Source organism: Gobius niger (assembly GCF_951799975.1).
Source record: "Gobius niger genome assembly, chromosome: 1".
NCBI classification, from domain to species: domain Eukaryota; kingdom Metazoa; phylum Chordata; class Actinopteri; order Gobiiformes; family Gobiidae; genus Gobius; species Gobius niger.
In genome coordinates this window covers 19884668-19908030 of record NC_136852.1, presented here as the reverse complement: position 1 = coordinate 19908030, position 23363 = coordinate 19884668, and the positions used below count along the sequence as shown (strand labels likewise).

At 39.9% G+C, this 23363-nt stretch overlaps 1 protein-coding gene and 1 pseudogene across 3 annotated transcripts; one reads left to right on the top strand and one right to left on the bottom strand.

The window, feature by feature from the left end:
• The first annotated feature begins 87 nt into the window (after window positions 1-87).
• On the top strand, window positions 88-16785 carry LOC306963175 (annotated as a pseudogene). Its single transcript, XR_013794315.1, has 31 exons — window positions 88-289; window positions 361-523; window positions 1836-1985; window positions 2266-2423; window positions 2496-2672; window positions 2748-2889; window positions 2966-3153; window positions 3248-3389; window positions 3471-3631; window positions 4985-5147; window positions 5219-5368; window positions 5915-6075; window positions 6144-6320; window positions 6427-6568; window positions 6645-7087; window positions 7162-7322; window positions 9419-9581; window positions 9661-9810; window positions 10095-10255; window positions 10327-10503; window positions 10586-10727; window positions 10808-11205; window positions 11303-11477; window positions 12404-12575; window positions 12713-12875; window positions 12946-13095; window positions 13381-13541; window positions 13917-14093; window positions 14172-14310; window positions 15143-15552; window positions 15654-16785. The product of XR_013794315.1 is annotated as an uncharacterized misc_RNA (transcript).
• Window positions 16786-16833: 48 nt separating this feature from the next.
• LOC306964545 (cyclin-dependent kinase-like 1) lies at window positions 16834-23069 on the bottom strand. Of its 2 annotated transcripts, none has more exons than XM_079558599.1 (10): window positions 22883-23069; window positions 22385-22558; window positions 22144-22262; window positions 21326-21398; window positions 20006-20096; window positions 19478-19678; window positions 18665-18747; window positions 18535-18591; window positions 17493-17642; window positions 16834-17125 (listed from the first exon to the last, which is right to left on the bottom strand). In XM_079558599.1, the coding sequence occupies exons 2-10, from the start codon at window positions 22550-22552 to the stop codon at window positions 17030-17032; spliced, it is 1038 nt and encodes a 345-aa protein (XP_079414725.1). In that variant the 5' UTR covers window positions 22553-22558; window positions 22883-23069; the 3' UTR covers window positions 16834-17029. The 2 variants fall into 2 exon arrangements, with proteins under 2 accessions (XP_079414725.1, XP_079414724.1); XM_079558598.1 differs by having other exon boundaries at window positions 16836-17125; window positions 22144-22265.
• Window positions 23070-23363: the final 294 nt, after the last annotated feature.

Sequence of the window (23363 nt, the reverse complement as noted above, 5' to 3'; positions counted from 1 at the left end):
CAATGAGATGGGCGTGCACAAAACTCACGTTCTTCTGTGACCCAATGTGAACCCTTTCTCATACTCTTATAAGGGGGTGGACTGGCTCAGACACAGCAACTACTGACAAAGACAGGAACAAGTCATGGATCTGGCCACAACTGTGATTCTAGGAGGACTTGTGCTAGTTCTGATCTGGATTTTATCCGTAAAAGGTCACAGCAAGTTACCACCAGGACCTTTGGCACTTCCTATTGTTGGAAACCTGCCATTTATCAACAAATATGCACCTTATAAATCTATACAGGAGGTAAGCTTAAACGCATTAAAATGCAAATAGATGTAGTGCATGCTCTTGTTTAAGTATGTCTTTAACTGCAGTTCAGTAAAACTTATGGTCCTGTGATGACCATATACCTGGGCTGGACACGGGCTGTGTTTCTTGTGGGCTATGATGCAGTGAGGGAGGCTATAGTGGACCAAGGAGACGACTTCTCTGGAAGAGCTCCTATACATTTTTTCAACAAAGCCACAAAAGGCTATGGTAAGATTTCGTCATTTCTATTGTTATTCAACCACGCTGTTTGTCAGAGGTGGGAGACTTGAGTCAAATGACTTGACTCGAGTCTGACTCGAGTCAAGTCATTTGACTCAAGTCTCATTTGGGACTTGAGAATTAGCTACTTGACCAAAGCTCCGAAAAGACTTGACTTGACGAGGGACTTGCTGTTTGTGACTCGAGACTTAACTTGGACTTGAGGCCAATGCCTCTCAATGACTTGCTGTGACTTTATAGTTATCATTTATTTGAGTGAAACTGTCGAAAGATCAGGATTCATTTCGTGAAAGCGGCGCAGATCTATGTTTACATATGGTAATCAGCCACATGCGTGTTCGGTTTCCAGACGGAGCGTCTAATCAATACAGCGCGAAAAGGCAGGAGGAAATATTTCTTTGGATGCATTAAAAGCTTTCGAAAAACAGTGAAGAGGAGGAGATTTACGGACAGGAAAACGTTTGAAACAATGGGCTGGACCTACAACAGCGCAGACGGGCGGCCTCCAGAACGACGATGCATAAGAGCTGGATTAATCAATAGAAATCTTGGGGCTTTCGATGTTTTAATTCGTTCACACAAAGTTTACAGCATTTAGTGACTATTTTACGCATCCGCACACAGCCCAGTGACAGCGGGACTGAGGACTACGCAGAATCTATTTTGAGCAGGGGCGAATCCGAGTATACAGGGGCTGGGGCAGTACAGGGGAACCACTGACAGAAAAACCGCCAGAGACTAACAAAAATAAAAATATTGTTTTATATTTATATTATATATATAATTCATACTACAAGGAAAAACAGCTCATGTTTAAAAGACTCTGTTTCATTTTTTTTAAAGTCGGCCCCCCCGGCCCCCTTCCTTAAAATGCTGTCCCGGTAATTTTGTACATAGACTGTTTATTTAAAATATATATAGTTTGAATTTTTTGGCAATTAAATATTAATTAGACTTTAAATCCTAATCCATGAGATTTTAAAAAGTTTGATTTTAGCCTAAATTTTTAAAATTGCTGTATCTTGAGAAAGCACTTGTAATTTTCAAGATAAAACACATTTTGAAAAGCAGACACGCTGGCGTTTGTGACTTGAGGTGACTTGCCGGCTTAAGCAAGACTTGACTTGACTCTACTTGACAAAAGCTATGACTTTACTTGACTTGAGCCCATGACCGATTGACTTGGACTTACTTGGGACTTGGACCTTCACGACTTGGACTTGACTCGAGACTTGCATTTAGTGACTTACTCCCACCTCTGCTGTTTGTGCTCATCAAAATCTGTGTCTGTGCTTTTCAGGTTTGGCCATCAGTAATGGTGAGCGCTGGAAACAGATCAGACGGTTCACCCTCACCACACTCAGAGACTTTGGCATGGGCCGCAAAACCATGGAGGCATGGATCCAGGAGGAGAGCAGGCACCTGATAGCACGCATTGAGTCATTCAAAGGTATGCATGCAGTGCACAAAAGAGGTTATACACTATATGACTCGGACCAAACAGGTTTTCTTTCTCTCTAAAACTTCATCAAAAGCATGTGCGCAGTAAAAAGACTTCTGTTACTTGATGACTCAGTTGTTGACCTAGTATAACAAGAGAAATTGTGAGCGCTTTGTCTGAGGAACTCATTAACTGTTTACTACGAGTTATATACATATCATTATGAAAATGTATGCGTGTGTGTGTATTTGAATATATATATATATATTTCTTTTTTTCTTTGGTTCAGGCAATTCTTTTGACACATTTATATTCAATCAAACTGTATCCAATGTGATCTGCTGCTTGGTGTTTGGGGAGCGCTTCGTCTATGAAGATCAACAACTCCTTCGTTTACTGCAGATCTTTAATGAGTTCATACAATTTAACAGCACCGTGTTCGGGCAGGTGAATGTAAATTAAATTCAACATATTCACAATAGAAAGAAAACTACATGTGCATCTGTGTAATCTCCTCAGTTGTATAATATCTTCCCCTGGTTCCTGGAGCATCTGCCCGGTCGTCATCATGACATGTTTGCAAAAGTTGAGGAGATGAAAAAGTTCAATATGAAAAAGATTGAAGAGCACATGAAGACTCTCGACCCAAGCTCGCCACGAGACTTCATTGACTGCTTCCTCCTGCGCATGAATCAGGTAAAAAAAGAAAAGACTTAAAACCGGTTTAACACATACAGAAATATTATGAACATATAGTCATTGTTTTTCTAGGAGAAAGATGACCCCAACAGCGAGTTCAACATCGACAATCTGTGGACCACAGTGCTCAACTTGTTTGCAGCAGGAACAGAAACAACAAGCTCCACAATTAGATATACCCTCACTGTCTTCATGAAATATCCTGACATACAGAGTACATAACTTGCGGAGTAACCATTTAAAATGATAATTAAATAAGTAAAACTTGTTAATATCTTTGCCATATTTAGAGAGGATGCAGGAGGAGATTGACTCTGTGATTGGCCGAGAACGTAGTCCCAACATGGAGGACAGGAAGTCCCTCCCCTTCACTGATGCGCTCATTCATGAGGTGCAACGCTTCCTCGACCTTGTGCCCATGGGCGTCCCGCGGTACGCACTTAAAGACATCACATTTAGGGGCTTCACAATCCCAAAGGTAATTCATGTAATTCCCAATAAAATACACAAAAGGATTTGGAATAACAGGAAAGAAGTGATGTATATATAATTCTTTACGTACCACTCTTTAGGGCACTTACATATTTCCCATGCTAACGTCTGTGCTCAAAGAGGAAAAACACTGGGCAACTCCTCAGACCTTCAACCCTCAGCACTTCCTGGATCACAACAGCAATTTTAAGAAAAATCCATCTTTTATGCCATTTTCTGCAGGTAAACTTCAATCTCAAGTTTGGTAGAGGTCTATAATTACTGATTACTTTATGTTTTAAGTTTGCTGTATTCTGTCGACAGGAAAGAGGTCTTGTGTGGGAGAATCTCTGGCCCGGATGGAGTTATTCCTCTTTTTAGTGACACTGCTCCAACACTTCACCTTCTCGTGCAGTGGAGGTCCCGACAGTATTGACCTGATGCCTGAATACAGCGGTTTCGGCAATGTGCCCCGAAGATATGAGGTCATTGCCACACCGCGATGAACTGGTTCATGAGCAAAATGTAATTTGGCTCCAAAAAATCATGTTAAAATAAACAATTTTCATCAAAAACCTAAGTGGAGCGTTGCTGTGTTTCATTCATGCATGTTTGGGAAAACCTGAACATTTAGTTTGTATTTGTATTATATCTACAGGGAAAACCATGAAGTTTCTGTGTTTCATAGTTTAATAACACCTTCGCCAAACTTGCTCTGACCACAGTTTAATGATTACAAACATTTCTAACATTGTCATCATTTACACTTATTCACTGCAGCAAAAGCAGTGGGGATTGCACTCATCCTCCTACATATCCCCGCAGGTTTCAGCACCTTATATACGTTGTTGAAATAAGAAGACATAATGAATGCAATAAAAGAACAATAATGCTGCTGAATGTACCACTCCACATCTCTCACTGTTTCCTTCACCCAACATATCCCAAAAGGTTCAATTCTAAGCTCACTCCTCTAAATTCTATAAACGTCCTCAACACAAGCTGAGCTGAATATTTCACATTATTGCTCTTATTTTTTTAGTTTCTATATATATTTCACACATTTGTATATTGTCAATGTTATCCCTTTCTGAAACCTGGTCAGTGTTTGCTGTATTTTTAATGTGCTATCTTTTCCAGTAGCATCCTTTGCAGCCTCGATGGGGTCGGAGCTGCAGTGAGGCCTGGGGCACTGAAACACCCCCCCCCCCCCAGCTGTCACCCCACTCTGAATGGCTGAAATCTTAAAAACCTGCCCCGTGCTAATGCCTTTCCAATGACATCCATTTTGTGTTCACCGGATCAGTTCCTTTTGCCACCAACTCAATCCTCACCTTCTTTTTGGTGAAACTGTAAAGCTGAAACGACTACACATGTTCCATTAAAACCACCACAACTTGCAACAACTTTATAACCTTGGAATAATATTTGACCAAACCTTTCTTATGAACGCCAAATGGTATAATGACAGAGTAAGCACAAAGGTGAACTGAGGAGTCACATGACTGATCGGTGACCTAGTACTAACTCTCTGTCCAATATAAACAGGGAGATGGACACTCTCTGCCACAACTACCAAACTGCTATAAACAAAGAGAGGAGTCATGGATCTCTACACAACTGTGCTTTTAGGAGGACTCGTGCTAGTTCTGTTATGGATATTTACAGTAAAAAGTAAGAGAAAGTTACCTCCAGGACCTTTGGCACTTCCTATTGTTGGAAACCTGCCATTTATGAACAAAACAGCACCTTATAAATCAGTGTTGGAGGTAAGCTTAAATGCATTAAAATGTACATAAATAGAGCATGTTCTTGTTTAAAATTGTCCTCAACTGCAGTTCAGTAAAACCTATGGTCCTGTGATGACCATATACCTGGGCTGGCAGCGGGCTGTGTTTCTTGTGGGTTATGATGCAGTAAAGGAGGCTATTGTAGACCAAGGAGACGACTTTTCTGGAAGAGCTCCAACACCATTTTTCATCAAAGCCTCGAAGGGCTATGGTAAGATTTGGCCATCGCTAGAAATGCTTTTTATGGCTGAACTAAAAGTGAACTACATTTGTGCTCCTCAGGTTTGGCTTTCGGTAATGGTGAGCGCTGGAAACAGCTCAGACGCTTCACCCTCACCACACTCAGAGACTTTGGCATGGGCCGCAAAAGCATGGAGACGTGGATACAAGAGGAGAGCAGGCACCTGATGGCACACATCGAAACCTTCAGAGGTACAGTTGTGACAATAAGATTACACACCCTGGTGGATTTCTTGATTTTTTGGCCATTTCTCCAAAAAATGGACGAAAACAACAACAAAAAACATTTTTTTCATGCATGGTCAGTGATGTTGTGAAGCCATTTATTGTGAAAAAAATGTTTACACTTTTCAAATCACCATAACAATAGAAAATACCAACATGACCCTGTTGTAAAGTTAACACACCCCAGGGATTTTGGCCTAAAACATGCACACAACTTAACACAAATGGGTTTGAACGGCTGCTAAAGGTAACCATCCTCACCTGTGATCTGTTCCTTTGCAATAAGTGTGTGATCAAGAAAAGGTATGTGAGTTTTTGGGCTCCTGTGAGACCCATGCATCTTCCATCCAGAGCTGCACTGACGTTTGTTTTTGAGTCATGGGGAAAGCAGCACTCTGCTCGGGCCTGATTGGAATATGCTCAAGTTGCATCATATCAACAACAACAACAACAACAAATAAATTCCATTTTCATGATTGTGAATTCATCGCTCTTTCATATTCTTTGTTCCAGGAAAGTCCTTTGACCCGACATTTGTATTCAGTCAAACTGTGTCCAATGTGATCTGCTGTCTGGTGTTTGGGGAGCGCTTTGCCTATGAAGATAAACAACTCCTTCAACTACTGCAGATCTTTAATGAGACAATGCAATTTAACAGCAGCCCCTTTGGGCAGGTAAGTTGAATCTTCATCTATGTGCTAAATGCACAACAGAAAGAAGATAACATCTTTATTCTTTTCAGTTGTACAACCTCTTCCCCTGGCTCATGGAACGTCTACCCGGTCGTCATCACACTGTGTTTGCAAAAATTGATGAGGTGAGAGTGTTCAATAAGAAAAAGATTGAAGAGCACATGAAGACACTGGACCCCAGCTCTCCACGAGACTTTATCGACTGCTTCCTCACCCGCATGAATCAGGTAAAAACAAAGTCTGTACACAAGTTTTCTACACTCCATAATTGACTTCATGCTTCTCTTGATTTAAAGTTAGCTCATTCTTGAATTAACCTTTTTTTTTCTCCAGGAGAAAGATGACTCTAACAGTGAGTTCCACCTTGAGAACCTGTGGTCCACAGTTCTCAACTTGTTTGTAGCAGGAACAGAAACAACCAGTACCACAATGAGATACTCCATTAATGTTGTCATGAAATATCCTGACATTCAGAGTATGTAACTTGCTGAGTAACCATTAGAAATTATATATACATAAGTAATGCTCGTTAATATCTTTGCCATATTTAGTGAGGATGCAGGAGGAGATTGACTCTGTGATTGGCCGAGAACGTAGTCCGAACATGGAGGACAGGAAGTCCCTCCCCTTCACTGATGCGGTCATTCATGAGGTGCAACGCCTCCTCGACATTGCACCAATGGGCCTCCCACGCTACACACTCAAAGACATCACATTTAGGGGCTTCACAATCCCAAAGGTAATCCATGTAATTCCCAATAACATAATATGACTTTGGATTTGGAGTCTGAGTGACATGAGTCACAAGGAAAGAATGCATGCATGTAATATTCTTTATGTTCCATATTTTAGGGCACCTACATATTTCCCATGCTAACGTCTGTGCTGAAAGAGGAAAAACACTGGGCGACTCCTCTGATCTTTAACCCTGAGCACTTCCTGGATCACAACAGCAATTTTAAGAAAAATCCATCTTTCATGGCATTTTCTGCAGGTAAACGTCAATCACTTGTTTGGTAGAGGTCTATAATTACACCTTAGTTTAAGTTTGCTGTATTCTGTCGACAGGAAAGAGGTCTTGTGTGGGAGAATCTCTGGCTCGTATGGAGTTATTCATTTTTCTCGTGACACTGCTCCAACACTTCACCTTTTCATGCAGCAGCGGTCCTGACAGTATTGATCTGACGCCTATACTCAGCAGCTTCACCATAGTGTGCCGAAGCTATGAGGTCATTGCCACACCGCGATGAACTGCAAAATGTAAATAAAATAAAAAATCTCACCCAAAAAACAAAACTTTGAAAACTTTAGATGTTTTGTTTGTTTTGCCCTACATTGTTGAGAGTCTTTTGAAAAGCACTAAATATTTTGTATCATTGTTTTCATTTACCTGGTGGGTAATAAATGCCCAAATCATGTCCTGTGTAAGAAATGTGTTGACAAATTCAAGTCTGAAACCAGTGTCTACTAGTAATAAAATGCATTAATGAGTGTAAACTGAGAAATCACATGACTGACCTGTGCCTTATCCTAATGCAAACTCTCTGTCAAATATATACATACTACACCTAAGAGGCTGGACAAACTCAGCCACAACCATTAAACTGCTGAAAAACATGGAGTCATGGATTTCTACATAACTGTGCTTTTAGGAGGATAGTTACCTCGAGGACCGAGCACTTCCTATTGTAGGAAGTCAAGATATCTTATCAACTGCTCTCTGTCCGGCTTAGTCCAGTCCCACTCACACACACAAAGCAACCTGAACTTTACCACAACACTTCCATTACAGATCCATCTCCACCCTTACTTTCTAAACTTCTCACTCTGAAAACACACGTCACAACCCATACAGTTGAAAGTTTCCAATTCAGTTTCTGTTCCAATAACACCACTATAACAGGTCCTCTGAGTCATAAAGGACCGCTCTCCACAAACATCTATATCCTTCTTGTCCTCACTGCACCTTTTGACCCCTCACTCAAGGCGTCCCCCAAGGTTCCATTCTCCCCCCCCTCCTCTTCATTTGGCTCATACTCCCACTTTGCCGACATGACATTCAGATCTGTAGTAAAATAAACTGTTCTTGCCACTCACTTCACTTGCATTTCTAAAATAAAACCACAGCTTCAATCAAACTTCAGCAGCAACACTGGAATAATCCTAATTGGACATCAAACCCTCACAAAACCTTCAAATCTTCACTCTCTTCACCACAAACGCTGCTCTTCCTTTCTGCCCTCACTTCTGTAACCTTGCAATAATATTTGACCAGACACTGTCATATGAAACACAGATCATTATCATTTCAAGTAAATCACCAAAAATGCCTTCTACTACTTTTTAAAAAATCCCTCTTTCTCCCATCTGCTGAAATCCATACACACATGTTTTTATTGGAATGGTTTTCATTACTGCTGTTGGTCTCCTCATCATGACGCATCCTACTGTGAACAAGTCTCTCTCACAATTATGTATAAGTGCCTCCACAATCTAGCCCAAACATGTAAAGCTCCTTCTCCTCCACCACCACCATAGCAGATCAGTTCACGTTAACCCTTTTCCATTCATCAGAACTGAAATGAAAATCTGTCGAGTCATCCACTCTCTGGAACTCCTTGCAGAAGCACATGATTGATGGACTTGTCATCCTCACTGTTTTTAAAAGATCTTTCAAAAACCCACCTCTGCAAAACTGCCTTTAAATAAATTCATGTTATATGCTTGCTTCCTGTTTGTTTCATCTTAAATTGATTAGCAGTTTTAACCCCTTGATGCCTGAATTTATTTCCAATTATATAAAAAATATATTATCAGTGATTTTGCTTTTAAGCTGATGCTAAATTAAGTGGAGTCTTGTAGGGAGTGGTATGTTGTGAATTAGGGAAAGGCACTATTGTTAACTGTAACTGTGCAATCTAAGTTTAACAATCAAGTCTAGTCTTGTTTGCAATAGCAAATAATAAATCAGGTGAGCGTGTGCAAAGGTGAAGTGAGGAGTCACGTGGTTGACTTCTGTCCCAATGCAAGACCTTCAAAACAGGCTGGACACGCTCAGCCACAGCCACTATTGACAACAAAGCGAGAAGTCATGGATCTCTACACAACTGTGATTTTAGGGGGGCTTGTGCTAGTTCTTTTATGGGTAGTTGCCATGAAAAATGTCAAGTTACCTCCAGGACCTTTGGCACTTCCTATTGTTGGCAACATGCTAACTATCAGCAAACATGCACCTTATAAATCTCTTGTGGAGGTAAGTTTAAATTAACTAAAATGTATTTTTTTTTTACATGAACTTTAAATGCAAATTGTTTCTTTACTGCAGTTCAGTAAAACCTATGGTCCTGTGATGACCATATACCTGGGCTGGCAGAGGACTGTGTGTCTTGTGGGCTATGATGCAGTGAAGGAGGCTTTGGTGGACCAGGGAGATGACTTTGCCGGAAGAGCTCCTGTACATTTCCTCAACAAAGCAACAAGAGGCTATGGTAACATATGGACTTTTTTATTGTTTGCTTTTCATCATTCATGTCTGGTCTCAATAACACTCATTTACGTGATTGTCAGGTTTGGGTATCAGTAATGGTGAGCGCTGGAGACAGCTCAGACGCTTCACCCTCACCACACTCAGAGACTTTGGCATGGGCCGCAAAACCATGGAGACGTGGATACAGGAGGAGAGCAGGCACCTGATAGCACGCATTGCTACACACAAAGGTACTATATGCACCTTTACCTATACTATATTTCACTCAAGGGGTTAGCATGCTAAATATTAAATGACTAATCAAATCATAGCACAGGTTTTGAGTGGTGCTCTGACTTTCTTTCTAATTCTTATCTCATCAAAAGGCTGGGCAGGATGAACAAAGGTTTTGCAACTTGTTATAAAAACAGAAAACAAATTATATACATTTAATAACTTCTGAATAACTAAGTCATACTGTTCATGTAGATATTGTTGTTTATAGTTTTATCAAAAGCAAATGTGTTTGTTTCAGGCAAGTCCTTCGACCCAACATTTGTATTCAGTCAAACTGTGTCCAATGTGATCTGCTGTCTGGTGTTCGGGGAGCGCTTCCTCTATGAAGATAAACAATTCCTTGGACTACTACAGACTCTTAATGACTTTATTAAATTTAATAGCAGCCCCTCTGGGCAGGTGAGTGGACATGTTTGCGAAGCATCATATTCTTAAAAAACAACAACAACATGTTTACACAATCTCCTCAGTTTTATAACATCTTCCCTTGGCTGATGGAACATCTCCCTGGTGATCATCACACCATGTTTGCCAAGATTGAGGAGGTGAGATCGTTCAATAAGATAAAGATTGAAGAGCACATGAAGACACTGGACCCCAGCTCTCCACGAGACTTTATTGATTGCTTCCTCATCCGCATGAATCAGGTAAAAAAACAAACAGACTTTGAATATAATCACGATTCAATGCCCATCAAGTAAAAAATGTTTATACCTCGACATATTTCAGGAGAAAGATGACCCCAACAGCGAGTTCCACTTTGAGAACCTGTGGTCTACAGTGCTTAACTTGTTTGCAGCAGGAACAGAGACAACTAGTACCACAATGAGATTTGCCCTTACTGTTTTCATGAAATATCCTGATGTTCAGAGTAAGTAGATCTATTCCAGAGTAACCATGTTAAACCAAATGTACAAAAGTTATACTCATTCATATCTTTACCATATTCAGAGAGGATGCAGGAAGAAATTGACTCTGTGATTGGCCGAGAACGAAGTCCCAACATGGAGGACAGGAAGTCCCTCCCCTTCACTGATGCCGTCATTCATGAGGTGCAACGTCTGCTTGACCTTGTGCCATTCAGTCTCCCACACTATGCACTCAAAGACATTACGTTCAGGGGCTACACAATCCCAAAGGTAATTCATGCTATTTTGCAAAGAGAAAAGAATGGATGCATTTATATTCAGTATGTACCACTTTTTAGGGCACATTCATATTTCCCATGCTAACGTCTGTGCTGAAAGAGGAAAAACACTGGGCGACTCCTCTGACCTTTAACCCCGAGCACTTCCTGGATCACAACAGCAATTTCAAGAAAAATCCATCTTTTATGCCATTTGCTGCAGGTAAACTTCAATACACAGACTCGACAGAGGTCCATTTACCCCATTTACTTTTCAAAAATGTATTTATCATAAATTTGACGTCCCCCTTTGTCCACAGGGAAGAGGGCATGTGTAGGAGAATCCCTGGCCCGTATGGAGTTATTCATTTTTCTAGTGACACTGCTCCAACACTTCACCTTCTCCTGCAGCGAAAGTTCCGACAGTATTGACCTAACCCCTGAATTCAGCGGCTTCGGGAACGTGCCCCGAAGATATGATGTCGTTGCCACACCGCGATGAGCATGAGCTCAGTAAATACTACTGTGAGGTTTATGTACAAAGCAGGTGCTAAATTGCAAGCACTACTTAAGATTGGGACCTATATAAATGACTTTGCCTTTTAGAGTTTATGAGGCAAAAATCTCAGCTGCACCCTTTTCCCACCACTTGTGCACACACTATCTATTTTGCACATGTGCAAACAGGCCCAAAGTATTTTATTTGCATAAAGAAAAATACAAACACATCTGTGCTCCTCTGATCACAAGCAAATGAGATACAAGGTAAAAGAGAAGGACTGGTAAATGTGTGAGTATTTTCCTCAACTTCACAACTTCCAAAACTCACAATCAAGCTGAAAATATGACAGAAAATGTAAATAATTGAATGCTTTTGGACGATGATATAAATGCTTTTAAGGATATGATAAGGCTATGTCTCAAGATAATTTGAACTTGTGCATTTGTGTATCTTTATGGCAACTTACCTGCAGAGAATGGAAATACTTTGTAAAAAATATGCTTTAAAATGTCTCTTTATTGGCACAAATAAAGTATGTTTACACAATTTGTTCATGAACTGTTGCAATTTAATAATAATGGAAGAGGCCTTAGTTGTAATACTATAACACATCTTAAAATGGCATTAAAAAAAAAAGTATTTCATGCTTTTATTTATACATTCCGAATACACAAAGACATTTTTATTTTTGTTTTGATGTATTGTTTATGCATCTGAAATTTGACCTAGTAGCAACTTGAAAAACATTTATGTGGTGCAAGGGTAAAAAGGCATGCCAAGGATGTGTAAATGCCAAATAAATCAATACAAATCAGTTTGGTAGGTGGACTCTGTGCTCTTCTGAGAGTGACCAATCACAGATAAGTCAACAAGAGGCAGATCTGACAAGATGTTTTCACTTGCACATGCAGTTGTGAAACATGGCGTTGCTCGACTCTGCGCTTTTAGCATTTCTTGTGTTCGTCCTGTATTGGCTGCTCTGGAGAAAACAGTCCCGGCAGCTGTGCATGCCTCCTGGACCTACTGGCCTCCCCATTGTAGGAAACCTGTTTCAACTGGACAGGAAAGCGCCGTACAAAAGTGTGCTGAAGGTGAGCACAGCAGAGTTTTTCTTCCAGGAATGTTATGAATGTGGAAGTAAAGAATGCAGAGCTATTTTAAACATGCTGTATCAGAGAATATAATCAGCTGTTTCTTTGCGGATGTTGCTCCACTTGTTTCTCTACAGCTGACAGAGAGTTATGGTCCTGTGGTCAAGCTGGACATAGGACCCCAGAGGGTTGTCTTTCTAGTTGGATACAAAACAGTTAAAGAAGCTCTGGTGGATCAGGCAGATGACTTTATTGGCAGAGGACCACTTCCTTTTCTTGTCAAAATTACCAAGGGTTATGGTACTGCAGTATTATTGTCTATAATAAACTGAATTTATAAAAAATATGATGAGGTTGTTGTCTTGCTAAGGGCTAATAATCAGTAATGGAGAACAGTGGAGACAACTGCGGCAGTTCACCCTGACCACTCTGAGGGACTTTGGGATGGGACGCAAAGGCATGGAGCAGTGGATCCAAGAGGAGAGCACACATTTAGTGGAGCGAATCAAAACCACGAAAGGTATTCTACCTATTCTACATTTGTTCAAAGACTACAAGTGATACAGAAAATAGCTTTCCTGCTTAAGTGATGTTTTCTTTCTTTTTAATCTAGATTCACAATAGCTACGGAAATATGATCATATTGTAGATTCCTTGTATGTCAGTCTTGAGATTCGAGTAATTACAGCCAAGTACTTTTCACACTCCATTACCACCCATTCTATACAGTGAATTTCCAGTGGGACACAGAACACCGATAGTACCCTTCGTATCTGTTTCTGACCCCATCCATCATTTTGTGCAGGTGAACCTTTTGATCCCACCTACTTCCTGAGCTGCTCTGTATCCAACATCATCTGCTGCCTCGTCTTTGGACAACGCTTTTCCTACGACGACGAGCACTTCCTTCACCTCCTGCATATCATCTCGTATACACTGATATCAATAAGCAGCCCCTGGGCAGTGGTGAGATAAGACCAACCTATTCCAACAAGGATTATAAAGCTATAATAAGAGACCAGAGCAATTTATTCTTAAAAGTACTCAAAACACATAACACACATCTCACTTTATTGTCATGGGTGGGTGGGTACGCAAGTTTTTTTTGGTCACATATATATTTTCATCCTTTTCAAAAGATGGCCACCCAAACTAGCTGCTTTGTACAAATAGTGGTGTTATTCTACAAATTGTGGTGTTATTGTTATTCAGAGCATTTTAACATGTTTTGTGATTATGTATGGAATAATTACTGACATAATACTGTGATCTGGATGTTTATTTCAACATAGGCTTCTTTATTCGAGTATAATCGTGAAAGCATCGTCATTCTGTTCACAGTTGTATAACATATTTCCACGGTTGATGGAGTGGCTTCCCGGAGGCCATCACAAAGCATTTGCCAGGATCGATGAGCTGAGACAGTTTGTGATTGAGAAGGTGCAGGAGCATGAGGACACACTAGACACAAGCTCCCCTAGAGATTACATCGACTGCTTCCTCACAAGAGGCATGAAGGTTGGATTATCGTAACATATTACTGTCCTACCAATCACAAATACCAAATGAAAATTGACCATTTTCTTTTGTTTTAAGGAAAAAGACATCCCCACTGAGTTCCACTATGAAAACCTGATCTCCACTGTGTTTAATCTGTTTATGGGAGGAACAGAAACCACAAGCTCCACCATAAGATTTGCTTTAAATGTTCTCATCAAGTATCCAGAAATACAAGGCAGGTCTCACGTCTATCGTTTGTAAAAATAGCTGCCATTTTTATAACTGAAATGCAATTACCGGTAATACTTAAATCAAATATCAGAGGATAACAAATATCACCAGCAGATGATTGTACCCAATTGTACAGAGACAAACAGTAATCACATGTACTGATATTTCAGGATTTTGACATTTCGCCTCATTTCCCAGTCATCCAGAGTGTTGTTGATTTCTGGAGATATTTTGCAGTCCTTATATTTGAAGAGTTTAGTGGTGCTATGCTGTGCTAGGCTAGCGCATGTCTATGGTAACTAGTACCCTGTGTTAAAAACCTCTTCAATATCATGGGGTAGTCCTCCAAACATTGCCATATCGGATTTGTAGAAAGCTACTTTGAGATTTCCAGGTGTAGTAACGCCAGCCGCATGTAAACCAACTACTGTAGATCCGGTAACCAGCAGATCCCCCCGCCCTTACGTACAGTAGCTTACAACCAGGAAGCTGATGCTGAGCAAATACAAGTTCTTTTAAATGCTAAATGGTTATATTTAAATGATTCAGTCAACACAGACATTTATATTGGTAGTCCGGTGTTATAAGTGATTTGCTTCAGGTGCACTGTGCTTGGGTCAGACTGTTTTTAATGCAGGCTACTAGTTACCATAGACATGCGCTAGCCGAGCACTAGCACTAGCACTAGCACTAGCCTAGCACCACTAAACTCTTCAAATCAACAACACTCTGAATAACTAGGAAATGAGGCCCTATGTCAAAAATCCAGGAACCCTTTAACTACCTCAAACTTGTACGACAGCTTGTTATGAAAAGGTGTTTCTTTTGTCTGTTAGAAAAAATGCAGAAAGAGATCGACAGTGTAATTGGACAGGAGCGTTGTCCTTTTATGGAGGACAGGAAGTCCCTCCACTTTGTTGATGCTGTTCTCCACGAAGTCCAGCGCTTTATGGATATTGCGCCTCTGGGAGCCCCGCACTACGCACTCAAAAACATCAACTTCAGGGGTTATACCATTCCTACGGTTGGTTTTTAACTAAATGTAGTCAATGTATTTTTTTTTTCCCCCTTTCAACCAGTTTATCAACACAATTGTTAATTCAGGGGACTATGATCTTCGCACTGCTGCACTCTGTACTTAAAGACGAAAAACAGTGGACGACTCCATTGTCATTCAACCCTCAGCACTTTCTAGATCAAAATGGAAACTTCAAGAAAAATCCAGCATTCCTTCCCTTTTCAGCAGGTACCTCTGTTTTCATCACTTTAAATAAAATACATGGTGCTATTTCAAAACACAAATAGCAATGGTCAAAATCTATGGGTTTTGTCATTTCCTCTGTTTAGGAAAGAGGGCTTGTGTTGGGGAATCTCTTGCTCGTATGGAAATTTTCCTGTTCTTGGTAACACTGCTGCAGCGTTTCACATTTACTTGTCCTGGAGGTCCGGACAGTATAGACCTGAGTCCTGAGTTCAGCAGCTTTGCCAATGTACATCGAAGATACAAGATTATCGCAACACTTCGGTGAAGACGGGGATATAATGCTTAAGGAATCCCATATCTAATCTGCTTAATTGTGCGCTGTTATATAGACATTGATTTTGCATACATTTCATTTAGGAGCTCTGACAAAATAACTAGCAAAGCGACCTCCCTCTGTGGTTGGGCTGGTCTAAAGAATGAGACGAGAGCACATTCGAGAAACTAAGTACACCACCGCCAATTGCAGGCACTTGCTAGACTCTGCATCCAGTCAATCCTACCTATCCAGGCGCAATATAATGTGTTTTCTTGCATTTTCCCCTCAAATAAACTTTGGCTTTGAGTTCTACAGGAACCCGATATCCCTGTGTTCAAACAAAACTTGTTTAGCCACACTTACTCCCATTACTACCGTAAACAAAGGCTGTAATTTGAGGAGTTTAAAGTGATCAATCAAGGTAAGGTGTCAGTTTGTTGGCGTGCTACTTTCAAGCCTAGTTTGTGAAAGAAGCCACTACGCATCTCATTGTGAAGACCAAAGCTTAGAGGGACTGTACTGTATTACTCAACAAGTTTTGGAGATGCCCCCATAAGTTTTTTATCAAGGCCTCACAGAACAAAATGATTGTCATTAATTGTCTCATGGAACAGGATCCAGCTCTCTGTGACTCACAAAGGGATGGAAGGAAGTCAGCTAATTAATTGATTAATTTTACAACATGGCCTGTAAATGACAACAGCATCTGTTCCTTGTTATTCCAACTTGTGCTTGTGCAATAGGCAGCTTTGTCTCTGTCTCACCTGACAAAAGCATGAAAAAATATTGTAGCTACTATAATGAATACGAAGAGTAAAATGTAGTCACAAGTAAAAGCATTATCAGTTTTAATTGCAAATGGTAAACAAAAACACCACGCTGATGGCTATTATTCATACATTACAGTTGTTGATTCATAATGTACTGATGTGACCTCCCCAAGTACACGTTATTATAGAAGACAATGTATTTTAAAAAGTATTTTCAAGTTCATTTGCTCATTGTGCAGATAATATATGCCAATAGGTGATGGCACATCAGTGGCTTCTACAAAATTCAAAACAATTTTATTAAAATGTGCCTAATAAGAAATTTAGTTGATAGTGTACATTAGGAAAGGAATATGTTAAATATTTTCATTCATACACAATGTACAGAAATGTATAAAACATGTAAAATACCTTTTGATAAACTAAAGTAGATCTAAATGTTGGGGAGATGATATTTATGTTTCACCTGTTTCTTTACATCAGGTGCTGGGGAAAGATTGCTGTGTAGTAACTGTGGCAGGTACTGGGCCTGGAAAAAAGAAAAAAGAATAAATTTACAGATGCTTTTTAAATCCATACCTTATGTGCAACATCTCACTTGCTTTGGCTGATTTCTAACATTTATGGATATAACAATAATACCAATTTCATACATCTCACTGTGTCATGTTTTGAAACAAATAAATGGTTAGTACAGAGAACTGCAAGCGTTGTGATTCTTTGCTCTTTTGCAGTGTGCTACTCTAAAACTAAAAACTATTGCAATACACAATTCAGTAAACCACCTCATTGTAAACATAAATTAAGTAAGAGGTTAATTCCATAGTAACACTGTATCTAGATTTGAATAAAGCTACATTTCTACTGCAATCCCATTGAAATCTCCTGAACCTTACCCCTGCCTGTCTGCGCCTTGAGCCCTTTTCGTGGCGCCTGCCGGGCCGCTCCGACTCTCTGGCCCAGTTGGCCCCATCCTCTTGGAAGTAAGGCAGTTCCAGCAGCTCTTCACAGGACAGGCGCAGGGAAGGGTCCATTGCCAGACATGACTGAGCACCACATAAAGGTAAAACATGAATGTGGATCATTGAATAAATTGCATTTCCAAGCATGATTTCATCATCTGATAAAAGTAACCGGTACCTTGTGAGAAACTGACGAGTGACAACTAGTTAAATCACCAGCTCATAAAAACTTACCACAATTTCTATGCCAAGATTATTCTTCTCTGCAATTAAACCCGAAAATATCAAACATGGCATAACTGTTAAACGTTGAAATAGTCTAAAACAGAAAAGTAGGCTTAAGTATAGGGATACTAATTAAGCATTTGAATTGCACAAAGGATGACTTGTGAAGAGGAGTTATCTGCAGTGGACGGTACTCAGAAGGAAATGCAGATAAAAGATCTTTAAAATGAGCCCTCCCACAACTTCCTAGGCCTCAGGGTAGCGAACAAATATCGCAGTGAAAATACTACCTACAGTATTTTATATACTTTATGTTGCATAATTTTGGTGTATAATTTCGGAACCATAAGAGGTAGAGACTTGCTGTTGTTTGTTTTGGAATTTAATTATTTTTGTCTTTCAAACAAGCTCCCTCTGAAGTACCTACTAAACATGATTATACAGCGCCCCCTGCTGTCACAGTTCAACACTGACATTTAGAAGCTTCATACACAGGATTAGAGACCAGACATTTTCCATAAATATCAGCGATGCAAAACGGCATTGGCGCTAGAAAAAAACACAATATGTTTCTATGATTGAAACCTTTACTATATTCATACATGCAAAACTATAGACTATTTAAGAGATTTTTAAAAAATGACATAAAATGAAATTACTTAAAATATCAGCCCTGCCAACCCTCTTCATGTCGGTATCATACCCCAAAAATCCATATCAGTCGGGTCATAATTGTAGTTTGTTTCTGTACCTTCATAACCTGGAGCGCACTTGCAGAAACACCACAGAAGCGCTTTTCAAGGGGCTCCTAGGTTTGGCACAAAAGATAAATCAATTATTTAAGCTCAGAGTAACATCCAGTACATTTTTTAAACATTTACCGTTGTGTCCGGCTCCGGAATACTGACTCCATTAAAGAAAACATTAGACCGGAAAACATGCTGATGTCTGGGGATCAGGTCACCTAGTATGGAGAAATACTTTACTTTAATACAAGGTGTTTACACATCAAAAATATGTAAACAAACCAAAAAACAGAGTTCTTTATCCAGCCTGCAAAAACTTTACGGGCAGTCTGAAAAGGGCTGAAGAAGAAGAAGAAGGGAAAAAGAAGTTTATTTATAGCACCTTTCACAGACATGGTCACAAAGCGCTTTACATGAAACAATTGTACATTCACTCCATACTCTGTGGTGGTAAACTACATTTGTAGCTTCAGTTTCCCCGGGGAGACTGACAGAAGCGCTGTCGCGACTGCACACATCTGCGCCAACGGTCCCTCTGACCACCACCATACATCCACTCATACACATCATTCATCCTGGCCTATAGGGTGAAGAAATAGAGGTAGATATACCTAGATGAAGGCATAGGGTGGGCATAAAAATAGCTACAATAAAAGAAAGAAAGAAAGAAAGAAAGAAAGAAAGAAAGAAAGAAAGAAAGAAAGAAAGAAAGAAAGAAAGAAAGAAAGAAAGAAAGAAAGAAAGAAAGAAAGAAAGAAAGAAAGAAAGAAAGAAAGAAAGAAAATTGTTAGTATGACTATATATACTGTACAGTGAACACTGTATTACTTTACAATGGAACCTCAACTTTTACAATGACTGTATAAGTGGTATTGTCAACAATATGGGGAAATATTGGGCCACCATAGTCTTCTTGAATGAAAAGAGAAAGAGTGTTTCATACAATACCTAGGGTTTTTTGAATCAGGTAGAGCTGGTCGACATCAGACTTCCCGGGCCATAGAGGATTACCGTTGAGTAGTTCAGCAAAGACACAGCCCAGAGCCCAAACGTCTACAGGAGGGCCGTACTGAGTGTCCCCCACCAGCAGCTCCGGGGCCCGATACCAGCGCGTTGCTACATAGTCTGTGTAGTCATCCTCCGGCCCAGCTTCAGCACAAAGAGAAAACCAGAGAATACTGAATAATGAACACTAAATAGCAGGTACAATGTAGAGAAAGGGATTACAGCGCTCACTGAATGACTTCATGTTAAGGTATGGAAACATAACACTGAAACCCAAGGCAGTGAGGGTAAACAGAGACACGCCACACACCGGTGCACTAACTGGCTCAGTGCTCCTCCGAAGCAATTGATTCGCTCAAATGCTGAAAGTGAGGAGGCAGGAGGAGCTGATATAAGGCCATGCTGAATTAGTCATCAGTGCACATTAACACTAAATGCTCATAAATGCACGGGCTCCCTGAGGTGACCTACTCAAGATCCGGGCGAAGCCAAAGTCGCACAGTTTGATCACTCCAGTTTTGGTCAGAAGGATGTTCTCTGGTTTGACATCGCGGTGTATGCACTAAAAATACAAACAAACAGGAAAGTTCAACAGTTAAGATGCCACACAAGACATATATGTGTATACTACAGTCTATATCATCAAAGTGTTTGCAATTTAATAACTGTAATAATTTCATGATAATGAAGTACCGCAGCTACTGTATGTGCTATTCAAGCTCGTGGATTATTGTACAATTTACAAATCCATATACAAACATACATTTATATCTTTTTTTCCTTTTATAAACTGTTGCACAATTTACATAAAAATTCTAGCAATCAAGACAACAGTCATCAACAGTTTTGAAGCACTATATGAATTTTGCAGCATCTCTACGTGCCAGACAAACAATTTGCTTGTTTTGTTGCCACACTTAAAATAATATTTCGTTTATTCCTTTGCTGCTTCAGCATTACTGATTTTTGTTTTAAAGGGGAAAGAGTTTCAGTTTGTTTGGTTTGGGCATGTTGGATTTCTAGCATCCTTTCATTTCATTTAACTAATTGTAGCAATTGGTCTAAATTCTACACAAAAAGCAAAACGTGTTCATGCAAGCAGGTGAGAACACTGTTGCATAACACGATAATTAGGGCCCGACCGATATGGATTTTTGGGCTCCGATAAAGATACCGATATCAAGGGGGTTGTTGTGGCGGATAGTCTTTTTTTAAATCTTTAATAGTCTATAGTTAAACATTCATTATTATAGTATAGGTTTAAATCATAGACATATGGCTAATAGAGGTTGACCAATATGGGTTTTTCTAAGGCCGATGCTGATATGCACCACTGACATTTTTTGGCCAATATTTTTTTTAAATGTCTATAATCCTGTGTATTACACTGTATGTTCCTGTTTAGTAGGTACTTCAGAGGGAGCTTGTTTGAAAGACAAAAATCAGTAGATTCCAAAACAAAAAAGGGCATGTCTCACTTATGGATCCGAAATTATATGCAAAAGTCAAAATAAAATGTAAAAAGTGTACAAACTCGACCAATCTTCACCACAATCTTTCTCCACCCCCCTGAGAAGAAGTTGCGACAGGGCTCACTTTAAAGCTCAGACTGAGCTGTTTTTTTTCTATCTCTATCACGTTCTATTCTGGAGATATTAGCCGATAAAAAATATTGAAAGTACCCAAATATTGGGCCCTAATGATTATTATGACTCACTTCAAATACAAAGACAAAAGAACAAATGAATAAAACACACACAGAGAAAATGGTAAAATAAATGAAATACTGACATTGTGTTTGTGGCAGAAGTTGACCGCCTGGAGCGTCTGCCACACTATACTCTTGAGCTGAGCCTCGGGGACACTGCAGAGCAAGAGCAGAGATGATTATAAATTAACTAAACTTATACGATCGACAAGTTCACTCCTGTCATGTCGGGTCATGTTCTTTATTGCAGTATTTGGAAAAGATGCAGTGGCTCTTTGCTCCGACCTCTTATCGCCTGGGTAACCTTAGGCCTGTCACTAGCGGCAACAGCGCCTTTGTTTTCAGGAGCAGCTAGAGTTTCTGCTGGACGGCCGAGTGGGACAAGGAAAAATGGCAAAAGGGACGGCAGCTGACAGTGACATTTACACAGAAAGACTAAATTATAGACTGAAAGGTCAAAGTGAACTGTGTATGGCTATTCAAACACTCTGCATCCTCTGCACGCAAATTACACAGTCGAACATCAATGAATACTAGATATATATACTATACACTACACTATATAAATCTAGATATAGTGCACAAAGTATGCTGTTAAGTAGGCTATAATTGTGAAAAGAGAGAGAAAATATATGGAAAGAAATGACAATCATAAAGAAGATGTTTCATTTTGAACCCATTTCCCTGAGCCTATTTTTTTGCCATATGTTGTTGTTTTCTCAATGCAGATTTGTCTGTGATACTGAAATGCAACTAAAGCAGTACTAGCAGAGTTGAGCAAACACACCTTTAACAAGGTATTTATGAAGGTATTTGTAGGTTATCCTTAAATGTACAAACTGCACAGCTGTTAGTAACTATTTAACTTTTCAAAGTTCTAATCCACGTGTAGTGAACTTACCCTCTGGGATGTTTGTCCAGCTCATTGAGGACCGTCTGCTCACAAAACTCAAACACCAAATGTAGCCGCCGTTTCCTCCTGAACACCTCCAGAAGATTGACGAGATTCACATGTTTCAACTGCTGCAAGAACAATAGAGGAGAAACAATAACTTTCAGATATTGGATTAAAGTACGGTGTTTTTTAGTCACTGTCAACCTTAAAAATAAATAAATAATATATGCCAATAGAAGAATCTTACCTTAAGCATGCGTATTTCTCTCAATGCAATCTTCTTAATGACTGGATCGTCTTCAGATTCCACAAACTTCTTGATGGCTACAATCTGACCAGTGTCTCTATGTCTGCATTTGAACACCACACCATAGGAACCCTCACCAATTTTGGCAAGCTTTTCATACTTTTCCATTCTCACCTGTAGAAAAGAGATTCTTACAACATACTGTATATTGTTTTGTATAATATTTACCATATAGCTGGGAGACTCTTTTATAGACACAATACAGTGCTAGACATTAATTAGGCAGCTAATACAGTATGATAGTCAAACTAAATCACTTGTTGGGTTTAAAGAGAGATAAATACAATTACATTTTTGGCTGCATTTGAAGAACAAATATTCGAGTGGAACTGAACTATTGTCTACATTTTTGCATTGGTCCACGCCACAGTGCGAGCGAGTTTCCCGGACCAGAGGTGCGTCAGACACAGTGGAAGGATAAAGGGGTCCATCACTCACTTTTGGTGCTGCTTTATCCTCGCCCTATGCGTCGCCAGTTTCCAGGATACGCTCCCGATATTCCCCACCATTTAAATGTAGTTTCAATCTTCATTTTCGACTATTTTTTCATATTCCACAAAGTTTTGGAGATCCGCACAGGCATTAGATCCATGGAGCGGCTCCTTTGCTTGTGCTCTGCCCTCTGCCACACGGGCCACGGGGAGAAAGGCTATCGAGTGAGTGCGCAGTGAGAGCGCCTATTCCCCAAAGACATTACGCAGGATTTGAGACGCACAAGTATAAACTTACGTAGTTGCCAGGGAGGCCGCCAAGTCTGACAGGTGGCAGACCGGCAGGTAGGCTTGCTTATTGCACTTTTGAGCTGTTATATGATTACTGAGATGTTCGTATGTGTTACCAAGCTGGAATAGTTCAAATATTGTTGACAGAGAATAAGAATTGTAGATCGTAGTAATAATAACAACAATATTACCCAGGC

Bases quoted from the DNA above. Each gene is read 5' to 3' on its own strand.
- LOC306964545 (XM_079558598.1), bottom strand. From the start codon at position 22,552: ATGGAAAAGTATGAAAAGCTTGCCAAAATTGGTGAGGGTTCCTATGGT. The intron at 17,643-18,534 runs GTACAGAAACAA...TGTGGTGCTCAG, and splicing joins GTGCGCTCCAGGTTATGAAG to TCATGTCTGGCAATGGACCC. The intron at 17,126-17,492 runs GTAAGGTTCAGG...TCTTTTTTCCAG, and splicing joins CAAGGCGCAGACAGGCAGGG to GCCCAGTACCTGCCACAGTT.